The 15322-nt window shown below is 45.1% G+C and overlaps 1 protein-coding gene across 2 annotated transcripts in view; it reads right to left on the bottom strand.

Annotated features, from left to right (window-relative positions):
• Window positions 1-15322, bottom strand: part of LOC132394520 (uncharacterized) — a 153480-nt gene that overhangs the window by 49097 nt on the left and 89061 nt on the right. For both annotated transcript variants that reach the window (XM_059970788.1, XM_059970789.1), the window contains exon 12: window positions 11735-11833. In XM_059970788.1, coding sequence (XP_059826771.1) covers window positions 11735-11833 — 99 coding nt within the window. The remainder of the gene's footprint in view (window positions 1-11734; window positions 11834-15322) is intronic.

Raw genomic sequence — 15322 nt, 5'->3', positions numbered from 1 at the left:
ACAGTGTTCTGGTCCAAGAAAAAACTGAACTCATTGTGAGTGCAGACTAAACTGTCCAGATGCTGGGACATTTAACATGGATAAGGATAGTGTTGTCCAGGAAGTCCATCGGTAACCAGTGATACATGTCTGAGGGATTGTCCACCACAAGATCCAAGGGACACTTTTCCTTCACCCAGATTTTTAATTCATTCAGATGATGGGTTCAGTAATTATTGTTTAGAAGGCTACAAGACCATAAAATATAGCAGCAGAATTAGGCCATTTGGCCCATACAGTCTGCTCTGCCATTCAATCATGGCAAATACTTTTTTACCCCTCCACAGTCCCAAGCTCTCTGGCCTTCTCACCGTAACCTTTAATACCGTGGTCAATCAACAACCTATCAATTTCCACCTCAAATACAACCAATGACCTGGCCTCCTCAGCTGCCTGTGTTAACAAATTCAGACAGACAGACAGACATACTTTATTGATCCCGTGGGAAATTGAGTTTTGTTACAGCTGCACCAACCAAGAATGGTGTAGAAATATAGCAATATAAATCCATAAATAATTAAATAATAATAATATGTTAATCATGCCAAGTGGAAATAAGTCCAAGACCAGCCTATTGGCTCAGGGTGTCTGACACTCCGAGGGAGAAGTTGGAAAGTTTGATGGCCACAGGCAGGAATGACTTCCTATGATGCTCAGTGTTACATCTCGGTGGAATGAGTCTCTGGCTGAATGTACTCCTGTGCCTAACCAGTACATTGTGGAGCGGATGGGAGTCATTGTCCAAGATGGCATGCAACTTGGACAGCATCCTCTTTTCAGACACCCCTGTCAGAGAGTCCAGTTCCACCCCCACAACATCACTGTCCTTACGAATGAGTTTGTTGATTCTGTTGGTGTCTGCTACCCTCAGCCTGCTGCTCCAGCACACAACAGCAAACATGATAGCACTGGCCATCACAGACTCGGAGAACATTTTCAGCATCGTCTGGCAGATGTTAAAGGACCTCTGTCTCCTCAGGAAATAGAGACGGCTCTGACCATTCTTGCAGACAGCCTCAGTGTTCTTTGACCAGGCCAGTTTATTGTCCATTCATATCCCCAGGTATTTGTAATCCTCCACCATGTCCAGACTGACCTCTTGGATGGAAACAGGGGTCACTGGTGCCTTAGCCCTCCTCAGGTCCACCACCAGCTCCTTAGTCTTTTTCACATTAAGCTGCAGATGATTCTGCTCGCACCATGTGACAAAGTTTCCCACCGTAGCCCTGTACTCAGCCTCATCTCCCTCGCTGATGCATCCAACTATGGCAGAGTCATCAGAAAACTTCTGAAGATGGCAAGACTCTGTGTTGTAGTTGAAGTCTGAGGTGTAGATGGTGAAGAGAAAGGGAGACAGGACAGTCCCTGTGGAGCACCAGTGCTGCTGACCACTCTGTCTGACACACAGTGTTGCAAGTGCACGTACTGTGGTCTGCCAGTCAGGTAATCAATAATCCATGACACCAGGGAAGCATCCACCTGCATCACTGTCAGCTTCTCACCCAGCAGAGCAGGGCGGATGGTGTTGAACGCACTGGAGAAGTCAAAAAACATGACCCTCACAGTGCTCGCCGGCTTGTCCAGGTGGACGTAGACACAGTTCAGCAGGTAGACGATGGCATCCTCAACTCCTAGTTGGGGCTGATATGTGAACTGGAGGGGGTCTAAGTGTGGCCTAACCATAGGCCAGAGTTGCTCTAGAACAAGTCTCTCCAGGGTCTTCATGACGTGGGAGGTCAATGCCACCGGTGTGTAGTCATTGGAGCCACTGGAGCACGGCGTCTTCGGCACAGGAATGAGGCAGGACATCTTCCACAGCACAGGAACCCTCTGGAGACTCAGGTTCAGGTTGAAGACATGGTGAAGTACTCCACATAGCTGGGGGGCACAGGCTTTGAGCACCCTGCGGCTGACACCATCCAGGCCGGCAGCCTTGCTTGGGTGGAGACGTTTCAGCTGTCTTCTCACCTGTTAGCTGTGAAGCCCACCATGGTTGTTCCAGGTAGGGGAGGGGTGTAGTCATGAGAGCTGGGTGGGGGGCTGTGAGGAGGGGTAGGAGGGGAGAGTGGAGTATGTGTCGGTCGGAGCCAACAACAGATGAATTACGTTGGGGATGGGCAGGGGCCACAGTGTCAAATCTGTTGAAGAACAGGTTAAGTTTGTTGGCCCTGTCCACACTGCCTTCAGCTCCTCTGTTGCTAGTTTACCGGAACCCAGTGATGGTCCTCATCCCACTCCAGACCTCTCTCATGTTGTTCTGCTGGAGTTCAGCTGTGAAGCCCACTGTGAAGCTGTCAATTCCAGAAATTGACCATCTTCTGGCCAAAGAAATTTCTCAGCATCTCTGTTTCAAATGGATGCCCCTCTATCCTGGGGTTGTGCCAGCTTATTCTAGACTTCCCCACCATGGGAAACATCCTTTCCACATCTTCTCTGTCTGAGCCTTTCAAATTCAAAATCCTTCTACATTCTGGTGATTACAGGCCCAGAGCCATCAAACATTCCTCATATGATAACCCTTTCATTCCCGGAATCCTCCCTGTGATCCTCCTCTGAATCCTCTCCAATGCCAGCACATCTTTTCTTAGATGAGGAGCCCAAAACTGTTCACAATACTCAAGGTGAGGCCTCACCAGTGCCTTATAAAGCCTCAGCATCACATCCCTGCTCTTATATTCTAGTCTTCCTGAAATAAATGTTAACATTGCACGTGTCTTCCTCACCACCAACTCAACCTGCAAGATAAACTTTAGGTTGTTCTGCACAAGGATTCCCAAGTGCCTTTGCATCTCAGAGTTTTAGATTTCCTCCCTGTTTAGAAAATAGTCTGCACATTTATTTCTACTATCAAAGTGCTTGACCATGCATTTTCCAACATTGTATTTCATTTGCCACTCTCTTGCCCATTCTCCTCATCTGTCTAAATCCTCCTGCAGCCTCCCTTTTTCCTCAACAGTACCAGCCCCTCCACCAACCTTTGTATCATCTGCAAATTTGGCAGCAAAACCATCTATTCCAGGCTTTCTCAACCGGGGTTCATTGAGAGTTTGTGATTGAAAATAAACTTTGATTTTTGAACTCTGTGCAACGTGTGATGCCAGCACTCACAGTGGTTGGCCGTGACCGAGCAGACCCGTTAGCAATCTCATTAGAGGTCTCTCAGCCCAGTGTGGCAGTGCAGAGTAGGGCCGTGTTTATTTGGCCATTGACAGATGTTGAGAACCGTATTGCACGGAGGGGAGGATAGTTGGCTGATAAATGGTGAGTGTTGTACTGTACATAGGGGTGGAACATAGGCTGATAAATGGTGAGTGTTGTACTGTACATAGGGGTGGAACATAGGCTGATAAATGGTGAGTGTTGTACTGTACAGAGGGGTGGAACATAGGCTGATAATTGGTGAGTGTTGTACTGTACAGAGGGGTGGAACATAGGCTGATAAATGGTGAGTGTTGTACTGTACAGAGGGGTGGAACATAGGCTGATAAATGGTGAGTGTTGTACTACAGAGGGGTGGAACATAGGCTGATAAATGGTGAGTGTTGTACTGTACATAGGGGTGGAACATAGGCTGATAAATGGTGAGTGTTGTACTGTACAGAGGGGTGGAACATAGGCTGATAATTGGTGAGTGTTGTACTGTACAGAGGGGTGGAACATAGGCTGATAAATGGTGAGTGTTGTACTGTACAGAGGGGTGGAACATAGGCTGATAATTGGTGAGTGTTGTACTGTACAGAGGGGTGGAACATAGGCTGATAAATGGTAAGTGTTGTACTGTACAGAGGGGTGGAACATAGGCTGATAAATGGTGAGTGTTGTACTGTACAGAGGGGTGGAACATAGGCTGATAAATGGTGAGTGTTGTACTGTACAGAGGGGTGGAACATAGGCTGATAAATGGTGAGTGTTGTACTGTACAGAGGGGTGGAACATAGGCTGATAAATGGTGAGTGTTGTACTGTACATAGGGGTGGAACATAGGCTGATAAATGGTGAGTGTTGTACTGTACAGAGGGGTGGAACATAGGCTGATAAATGGTGAGTGTTGTACTGTACGGAGGGGTGGAACATAGGCTGATAATTGGTGAGTGCTGTATTACACGGAGGTCTTTGTGCCTCTTGTGCAGGACACGGTGATCTCTCTTTCCCTGAGAGAGTTCTCTGTAGAGTACAGCTTTCGGTAACCTGGAGTTGTCCATGTGAGACGTGTCCTGGCCAGCAGAGCTGCCTGAGCAGCAAAGTGGCTTCAATGCTTGGACGTTGAGCTTCTCCGGGACCTCATTGTTGGAGACACGATCCGGTCAGCTGATACCCACGACGGAGCAGAGGCAGCACTGATGGACGTACTTGAGCAGCTGGATTTGCTTGTGGTACAAGACCCAGGCTTCGGAGCCGTATTGCAGTGTTGTTTTGACGGCAGCCCTGTACACCTGGATTTTTGTGGACAGACTCAGCTGGTGTTCTTCCACACGTTTCTGGAGGCATCTGAAGGCACTGCTACCTCTGGCAAGTCGATCATCAACGTCCCTCACTACCGTAGCGTCATTGGATCTGACACTGCTCAGGTAGGTGAACGTGGTGAGAGGGTGGTCATCAGTGATGATCCAAGATGAGTTGTAAACCCCACCAGGGGGCTTCTGACGGAGGATCATTGTTTTCTTCAGACTGACCGTTAACCCCAAAGCCCTCGCAGCCTTGGTGAACTGAGTGACTGCAGCCTGTAGCATGTCCTCTGTGTGCGTGAGACGAGCACAGTTGTCCATAAATAGTAGCTCGAGAATGGGCTCCAACATGGATTTTGTTCGGGTGAGAAGGCGGCCACCCTCAAACAGTTCGATAAGTCGACGTGTTGATGACATGTCACATGATGCTGAAGAGGTTTTGTGTGACAAACTGAAAAACAACAGCTTCTCTATCCCGGGTGATGAGTCAACAGATTTGACCAATAAATGTCATGTTGTAGCATTTGTAAAATTTGCAAATGATGGTGAAATTCAAGAAAACTTTTTCTGCTGCAAAATGCTGCCTGAAATAAGCAAAGGCCATGATATATTTAATGTTTTGTCTTCATATCTGGGAACAAAAGATCTGTCTTGGAGGAACCGTGTTGGCATCTGTACTGATGCTGCCCCTCGATGGCTGCATGAGAGGTTCATTTCTCTTGTAAAAAAGAAAATCCTGACGTTGTCACAACACACTGCTTTCTTCACAGAGAGGTGCTGATGTCAAAAACTCTTGGAGGTGAAATGAAAAAGTTCTGGATGATGCTTCAGAAATGGTTGACCTTATTAAACAAAGACCAGTTTACTTGAGAATGTTTAAAAAAGTGTGAAAGCCTGGACAAGGAGCACACCGATCTCCACTACATACAGAAATCCGGGGGCTGAGCAGGGGAAGGGTTCTCAACAGGGTGTCTGAGCTGGAAGGTGAATTACAGGAGTACTTGCAAGAAAATAGTAGGCCAGGTTTTGCTGAGTGCTTTGACAATGAAGAATAGCTGCAGGAACTAGCCTACTTAGCAGACATCATATGAACCAGCTGAACAAGTCTCGGCAAGGTGCTGGAGAAAATGTTTTGACTTAAACTAACAAAAATGTTGGATTTAAAAAGAATCTTTGGAAAAATCATTTTGCAAAAGGAAATCTTGAAATGTTTCCAATGCTGCTTGGGCTTGAGAGTGAGCAAGGATCAGAAAGTCTCGAGTCTTATTGAAAACCCCCTGGAATAACTGCAGAACAAACCTGAACAGTGTTTTTCCTCCCTTTCAACACAAGTGTATGACTGGGTGAGGGACCCTTTCTCTGAATCTCCTGCTCAGCCTGAGAACTTGACTTTGAGAGAAGAGGAGGAACTTTGTGAGATGCCGTCTGATCGTGCGCTCAAGATGGGATTTACTGACCTGCCCCTGGATAAGTTCCGGATTTCTGTGAAAGAAGAGTATCCTGCCATTCATTGGAAAGCAATGAACATTTTGCTGCAGTTTTCAACTTATAGCATGTGTCAGCAATCTTTCTTTTGTTTAACAAGCAACATGAGCAAGAATAGAGATCGTTTCATTTCAGTTGAAATGAAATCTGTGTGTGCTTTGACGCAGAATTGAGTATTTGTGCAGCAAAAAACAAGCACAGGTTTCACATGCTAGGCCTATATTTGAGCCTGATCATGTCACTTAGTAAGAAAATGTTTTTTCAAAGTCTTGTATAAAATTGTGTCTTAGGCTGTATTTTTATTCATATTGCATTGGCTTACAATTTTTAGTATCTTTACTATTCAATGTAATCAATAAATTTTCATGTTGTAAATAGCATTAATTAAAATCAATTTACAACCTTTATTTCAATTAAATTTACTGAGCATTAAGTCAGTTTACTAACTTAAGTGAGTTATTTAACAGAAATTTGTTATGCTTGCATTATAATTTTTAAATTCATATGAAAGGGAAAGAAAGAGATTAATTTGAAGAATGGTAAGCTAAGACTCCGGTGAGTCACGAGGCAAGATGGCAGCACAGCACTGAGCACTGACGTATAACCCTCCTTTTTCACGTTCTTTAGGGCTCATAGACGGTCCTATTACAAGGTTGAGTTGGAGAGAGATCTAACTAAAGACATGACCTCAAAAAAAGATCCAAATTCAACCAAGAAACGAGATTCCGCAGATGACAGCAAGCTCGTGATTCATCCGAGGAAATAGCTTTGCCAATTAAGCAAACAATGGCAACGGAGATGGAATTGCTGCAAAAAACTCTAGCCCACCTGCTAAAGGAGTCTATGGAAAAGGCTCTCGACCCCATACAGCAGCATATGGCAGAGAATGGCAACATTCTCCGGTTGTTAAAGGAGCAAGTGGACATTCATGCTAAAAAAAAAATTAGCATGGTCTTCAACAAAATAGACAACATTCAGGTTTGCTTATGCAAGACTGAGAAAGTTACTAATTTCTGTCTCGCAGAGGTGACTAAGATACGAAAGAGCTAAACGACTTGGTGGATAGATCCAGAAGAAACATACTATATTTGAGACGGGAATGGTTTTAATTATATAGGTTAACGTATTTGACCAGGTATTTTTTTCTTGTTTCTTTTATATGATTGTTTATGAGAACCGCTTTGCCTTTCTAATGTGTTGGTGCTGAGGGGGGCGGTTAATGTTCAGTGTCTGACATTGCTGAGTGACACTCACAGATGTTACAAAGTAAAGGGTTGCATGGGAGGGGGAAGGGGGGTGGGAAGGGGTAACTCAAGGGCTCCACCACCAATTTACAACAACAGATCCAGGGGCAGATGAGCAATACAGATAAATTAGAAAATCTTACTATTGTGTCATCTAACGTTAGGGGATTAAACTCTCCCTACAAGCCTTCAAAGGTTTTAGATTTCTTACGCAGAAAGAAAATAGATATCGTGATGTTACAGGAAACACATCTTAAACCTAATGACATTCCCAGGGTTCAAAACCGCTTTTATAAACCCGTTGTGGCATCAGCTGATGGTACTCGTACGAAGGGAGTTATGATATTAATGAGACGTAGTGTTAATGTGTCAATTGAAAGGACTGGCGCCAACAGTGAAGGATGTCTAGCTTTTTGCTGTACATCCATTCAGGGTAAAAAAGTTGCATTCATTAGCCTATATCCCCAACTATATTCGAGGCTGAATTTTTTCCCTCAATTTCCTCACAGTTACTGAAGTTAAGTGACTATCAATCATATGCTGGTTCGGACATGAATGCTTTGGTAAACAATAACCTCGATAAATCTTCAACTATATCAAGCTCTCAAGAATCTGCTTCCAAAGCACTGAAACTTTTTCTAATGGATTTAAATCTAACTGATGTGTGGAGGGTGCATAATCCATCTGCTAAAGACTGTACCTTCTTCTCCACAAGACATAAAAGTTTCTCTCGGATAAATTACATTCTTTTATCCTCCGGTTTGCTGCCTTTGGTACACTCAATAGAATTTTCGCCCAGACATCTATCTGATCACAACCCAGTCATATCTACTTTAATTATGGCAGAATTAAAAATAAGGTTACTCAGCTAAGAGTGTTACTGACTAAGTACCTGGATATCTTTGCAGATGAGGATGAAGACCTTGGGTACATTGACAAGGTCAAGCATGAAATTCAGTTAATTGATGATGACCCTGTTTACACAGCCACACTGTCATGTTCCGCCCAATCAAAGTTGTTGAAGAGGGGTGTGATTCAGGAGAGCAATAGTGTGTATGCCTCACCTGTAGTGCTGGTACAGAAGGAGCAATAGTGTGTATGCCTCACCTGTAGTGTTGGTACAGAAGGAGCAATAGTGTGTATGTCTCACCTGTAGTGTTGGTACAGAAGGAGGAATAGTGTGTATGCCTCACCTGTAGTGTTGCTACAGAAGGAGCAATGGTGTGTATGCCTCACCTGTAGTGTTGCTACAGAAGGAGCAATAGTGCTTATGCCTCACCTGTAGTGTTGGTACAGAAGGAGCAATAGTGTATATGCCTCACCTGTAGTGTTGCTACAGAAGGAGCAATGGTGTGTATGCCTCACCTGTAGTGTTGGTACAGAAGGAGCAATGGTGTGTATGTCTCACCTGTAGTGTTGGTACAGAAGGAGCAATGGTGCTTATGCCTCACCTGTAGTGTTGGTACAGAAGGAGCAATAGTGTGTATGTCTCACCTGTAGTGTTGGTACAGAAGGCTGATGGCAGCATAAGACTGTGTGTAGATTATCGGAGACTGAATCTCAAGACCAAATAGGAGATGAGAGTCTTGATGCCCTGTGGAGAGGGGAATCTTTCTCGACAATAGACCTCACGAGTGGTTACCACCGAGTAATGGTAGAGGAGTGTGATAGGCATCAGACTGCTTTTCATCCCCGTTTGCTCTATATGAATATCATATCTTCCCTTTGCCCACTGGACCAACCTTCCCAAATGTCCCTCGATGCCCTAGTGTTGAAATGTATTGACCATAAGACCATGAGACAAAGGAACAGAAGTCAGCCATTCGGCCCATCAAGTCTGCACTGCCATTTTATCATGAGTTGATCCATTCTCCCATTTAGACCCACTCCCCTGCCTTCTCAACATAACCTTTGATGCCCTGGTTACTCAGATACCTATCAATCTTTGCCTTAAATACACCCAATGACTTGGCCTCCACTGCCACCCGTGGTAACAAATTCCACAGATTCACCACCCAGAGGCTAACAAAATTTCTTTGCATCTCTGTTCTGAATGGGCGCTCTTCAATCCTCAAGTCATGTCCTCTCGTACTAGACTCCCCCACCATGGGAAACAACTTTGCCACATCCACTCTGTCCATGCCTTTCAACATTCGAAATGTTTCTATGAGGTTCCCCCTCATTCTTCTAAACTCCAAGGAGTGCAGTCCAAGAGCGGTAACATTCCTCATATGTTAACCCTCTCGTTCCCGGAATCATTCTAGTGAATATTCTCTGAACCCTCTCCAACACTAGCACATCGTTTCTTAAATAAGGAGCCCAAAACTGCACACAGTACTCCAAGTGAGGACTTATCAGTGCCTGGAGCCTCAACATCACATCCCTGCTCTTATATTCTATTCCTCTAGAAATGAAAGCCAACATTGCATTTGCCTTCTTCACCACCGACTCAACCTAGAGGTTAACCTTAAGGGTATCCTGCACGAGGACTCCCAAGTCCTGTTGCATCGCAGGACTTTGAATTCTCTTCCCATTTAAATAATAGTCTGTCCGTCTATTTCTTCTACCAAAGTGCAAGACCAAACAGTTTCCGACATTGTATTTCATTTGCCACTTCTTTGCCCATTCTCCCAATCTATCCAAGTCTCTCTGCAGACTCTGTTTCCTCAGCACTACCGGCCCCTCCACCTATCTTTGTATCCATTGAGTCTGGATTCTATCCATTTCTTTTTCATGCTCAACCCTCCTTCTGTTAGATCCTGTTCATCACCAACCTCCTCTCCTGGTTCCAATGTTAATGCCATTGCTAATAGTTCCCTCTCCTCAGGTATTGTTCCTCACCCTTTCACATCTCCCATCACCAGCTCTGTGCACAAAACAAAATGCAAGACCCCACTTTCCTTACCACAGGGAAGGAGGCCATTCAGCCCATCTGTGCCAGTTCACTCAGCTGTCCATTCCTAATTTCTTCCCCTTGAAACCATTTCTCTCCACATCCACATCAAGTCTACCACACTTATGCTACTGCGATTGACAGAAACCAGGTAACCTAGCAACCCGTCTTTCTGGAATCTGTGCCCATGAACATTGAGAGTTGTCAGTTCCTCTCCATGCCTTAGTCTTCTGTTTACAGTTTGTTCCTTTGCCTAGTTTGCCCTCTCCAAAATCACTGCAGTATACATTTCCAGACTGAATACCATTTCCTCTTTTGTGTATCCAAGGAGACCGGTGATATCTTCCTGTGACCCAGACCTTTCTTCTTCACTGTCAACCAAACTGCTGATATTGTGATCAACAGGAAACTTCCTGATCCTGTTCCTCAATTCAAGTTCAAATCATTGACATGAACCTTAAACAACAAGGGACCTGTTACTGAGCCCTGCTTAACTCACCACACATGGCCCTGCAGACACTGAAACTCCCATTGATCCTCACTGTTTGCTTCCTCCCTCTCAACCAATTCTTATTCCAACACCATCTTTTCTTGGATCCCATGGACATTTAGTTTCTTGAGTGCGCCATGAGGAACTTTAACAAAACTTTGCTAAAATCCATGTCACAAGGAGGGGCTTTACCACTCTCTCACCTCCCCTTCATCAGGATTAATGAGCAGCTTTCAAGTTATTGTCATTCAACTGTATACATGTATACCATCAAATGAGACCACTTTCCTCTGGATTAATGTTCACAACACAGTACATGTAACTCACATGCATAACACAAAGTAATATCACCACAAATAAATTAACCAATAACAAGGTGCATATATAATACAACTGGAAAGTAAACAGTATAACATTACTGGTGCTCCATACACGATGAGACCTGGGTGGTGGCACAAAGTTCAATAGTTTTATGTCCTAGGCGAAGAAACTGTTTCTCATCCTAATAGCTCTTGGCCTAATGCTACGGTACCTCCTGCCTGATGATAGGGGATCAAATAGATTACTGGATGGATCGGAGGGATCACTGACAATGCTAAGTGCCCTGTGTATGTAACACTCCTGATAAATATATCTACTGGGTGAGAGAGACCCCAGTGATCCTCTCAGCAGCACTTGTGATCCTTTGTTGGGTTTGTGGTCAGATGCCTTGCAATTCCCAAACCAGACAGAGATGCAGCCGGTCAGGACACTCTCGATTGGGGTCCTGTAAAAACTGGTTATCAAGGGGGATGGGGGTGGGGGTTAGCCACAATCTCCTCAAGGAATGGAGATGCTGCTCTGCTTTTTTAACCAAAGAGGTGGTGATGAGGGACCAGGTGAGATCATCTGTTATGTGCACTCTCAGAAACTTGGTGCATTTAACTCTCTCCATGGAGGAGCCACGTGTGTGCAGTGAGGAGTGGTCCCTCACTCCTCACCTCTACATCATGAGTCACAGCACCTTTGAAAATTTCACCCCTCATGTCCCAGAGACCCAGACTGGGTGGTGGGGGGGTGATTTTTCTTTTAAAATTAACTGCAATTTCCTTGGAGAGATGCCTGAAGTTTAAACACAAGTGTAGACAATAACACTTACCTGTCCACCCAAGAATCACAAATGAAATGAAAGCCACTAGAAGCAACACCATCATTATGATTGATGCAGCAAATGTGACTCTGTCCTCGCTGTAAAAACCTGCAATTACAAATACATTCAAATCAGCAAACATGCAACAATACACCAGAAAAATGAGCAGGAGAGCTGCCAATTGTTGCCACAACCAATTTGTTCCCCTTATCCCCTGCAGGGAAGAGATGTGCTCATCACTGCCCAGTCTTGTCAACCTTGACTTCTGGTCTGCACCGACTGACTCGACCTGCTGTGCTGGGTGAACAAGCCACTGATTTGTTACGCCGGCCAAGAATAGACTGACTCACTCTCTCTTCCTCAGTCACTATTTCCCTGTTACCTGCTGTCAATATTCTGCACTGGGTGCTCCTTCTGGTGTTGAGACGGCCAAATTTTGATGCGTTCACTATCAGAAGCCCCTGCCCCTCCCCCATCCCTTGCTCTCATCGACCACTCTCCTGTCCGATTGGATTCATTTGTCAGCCATTTGCCTTTTCCACCTATTACCTCCCAGCTTCTCACTTCACCCCCTCCCCCACCCACCTACCTACCCCTCCACATGGCTTCACCTTTCACCTTGTACTATTCCCCCTCCCCCCACATTCCTATTCTGGCTCTTTCCCCTTTCTTTCCGGTCCTGATGAAGGGTAGCCCGAAACATCAACTCTTTATTCATTTCCATGGATGTTGTCAGACCTCCTGAGTTCCTCCTGCATTTTGTGTGAGTTTCTCTGGGTTTCCAGTATCTGCAGAATCTCTTGTGTTAAGGACCACAATCCATTGATCTTTTGCAAGAAGATAATAAACACAAGAAAATAAGAGGGGAGTCGGTCACTCAGCTCCTTAAAGGTGCCCCACCATTCAATACAATTGGAGCTGATCTGCCCCAGGCCCCATCTCCACTTCTGTCCCAATCTCACACAATCCCAAATTCCCCAATCTTTCAAATATTTATCCATCTCCTCTTCTGTCCCAGTCCCACACAATCCCGAATTCCCCAATCTTTCAAATATTTATCCATCTCCTCTTCTGTCCGAGTCCCACACAATCCCGAATTCCCCAATCTTTCAAATATTTACCCATCTCTTCAGTAAATACCTCCCAATTGCTTATGGTGGGAAAAGCCACTGATCCTAGGAATGACCCTTATGGATCACTTTTGGACTGCCTGCAGTGTCGGTGCAATTGTGTTTAAACAAGGGGAGCAGAACTGTGCACAGTATCAAGCGGGTCTCCAACACTCTGGACAACTGTAACAGTACTTCCCCATTTCTAAACTCCAAATCCCTTGAATTAAGGTTTATATGTCACTCCTGTTCCTAATTCCTTGCTGCACCAAATCTTTTGTGATTCCGTTACAAGAACATCTTGATTCCTCTGCAACTCACTCATTTACAATTCCTCTCCATTGACATTACAGTCTGATTCCTCTTAGTCAAGGGCCCCACCTCACACTTTCCTGTATTAAACTCCATGTGCTGAGTTATCACCCACTCATTGAATCTATCGATATCCTATTGTACAGTCCGAATTTCCTCATTGGAACTTGCTTTCCCTCCAGTTTTGATGAATTTCAATATCTGTTCATTACATTATATTAATCAATAATTAGAAACTCTGCTACTTAGAATCTATCAGCTCTGTGTTTAAGAAAAAATGAAAATGTTGGAAACACACAGCAGTTTGTGTAGCATCTGTGGAAGGTGAAACAGAGTTAATATTGCAGGTCCTAGACACTCTCAGAATAGGGAGAATGACTTTAGATAGTCATTTGAGCAGCGACCTATCAGAGAGACTGGACGCTTGAGAAGACATAGTTCACTCCCGTTCGCCCATTGTGCAGAAAATGCAGTGTCTCATGGCAGTTTGGTGCTTTGGGCAGCGCCCAACCAGAATTCAGGATCGATTGGCATGAACAAGCTCTTCAAGGCTTCGGTCAAAGACGGCAAAAACAAAGCGGCAGGTAGAGTTTTCATTTACCCCACATTTTACTGTTTTTCCTTCTTTATGGTTGCTCAGTTAGGAACAGTAGAGATGCCAGTCAGGATAGTGGAATGCTCCTCTTGCGGGACGTGGGAAGGCAGGGAGACCTCCAGTGTCCCTGACAACTACACCTGTGAGAAATTCTTCCAGCTACAGCTTCTCACACTCTGTGTTAAGGATTTGGAGCTGGAACTGGAAGAACTCCGGATCATTCAGGAGGTTGAGGGGTTGAGGGGTTGAGGGGTTGAGGGGACATAGAGAGAAGTAGTTACACCCAAGGTGGACAACACGGGAAATTGAGTGACAATCAGGACGGGGCAAGGGATTAAACAACCAGTGCAGAGTACCACTGTGGCCATCCCCATCAACAACAGGTTCACCACTTGGATACTGTTGGGGGGGGGGGGATGACCTAGCAGAGGAAAGTCACAGTGGTCAGGTCTCTGGCACTGTGTCTGGCTCTGTAACTCAGGAGGGAAGTGGGGAAGAAGGAGTGAACTGTGGTGACCGGGGATTCATTCATTAAGGAACAGAAAGGAGGTTCTGTGGACAAAATGAAATTCCCAGATGTTATGCTGCCTCCTGGATCCAGGACATTTTGGATTAAGTCGTCAGCATTCTTAAGTGGGAGGGTGAACAGCCAGAAGTCGTGGTCCATGTCGGTAGGAAGTGTGACGAGATTCTACAAAGTGAGTTCAGGAGTTCGGTGCTAAGCTGAAGCAGAACTTCCAGGTTGTGATCTCAGGATTGCTACTCAGGCCACGTGTGAGTGAGGCCAGAAATAGGAAGATTATACAGTTTAACACATGGCTAGGGAGTTGGTGTAGGAGGGAGGGCGTCAGATTCATGGAACATTGGGCTCTCTTCCAGGGAAAATGGGACCTGTACAGAAGTCACAGTTTGCACCTGAACTGAAGGCAGATTATTATCCGAGTGGAAAGGTTTGTGAGTACTGCACGGGGTTGGGGAGGAGTTGTTAAACTGGAGTTACATCTGGATGGGAACCAGAGTGTCAGAACAGATAGTGGAGAGGTTGTGAGGACAGATGGGAATCGAAAGGTTGAGCATGGAGCGACTGATGTCCTGAACTGTGTATACTTCAATGTAAGAAGTATCACAGGAAAGGCAGATGAGCTCACAGCATGGATCAACACCTGGGAACATGCTATTGTAGCCATTAGGGAGACTTGGTTGCAGGAGGGACAGGACTGGCAGCTCAATATTCTGGGGTTCCGTTGTTTTAGACACAACAGAGTGGGAGCGATTAAAGGAGGAGGGGATATTTTACTATTCAGGGGTAATAGCCTGGCAGTGTTCAGCCAGGCCAGACTGGGGAACTCATCTAGTGAGGCATTATGGAGGAACTGAGGAATAAGAAAAGTGTGAACATGTTAATGGAGCACATTACAGATGATACGAAAGTCCGTGGGGTTTAGAGGAACAAATTTATGGAGAGATCGCAGAGTGTTGCAAGAAATATAAGGTTGTTATAGTTGCTGATTTTAACGTAAAATTTATTGACTTGGACTCCCATACAGTCAAAGGAGTGCTGAGGGATTGGTGTTGGGTCCA

This window comes from Hypanus sabinus, chromosome 5 (assembly GCF_030144855.1).
Source record: "Hypanus sabinus isolate sHypSab1 chromosome 5, sHypSab1.hap1, whole genome shotgun sequence".
NCBI lineage: Eukaryota > Metazoa > Chordata > Chondrichthyes > Myliobatiformes > Dasyatidae > Hypanus > Hypanus sabinus.
This window is presented reverse-complemented; position numbering and strand designations above follow the sequence as displayed.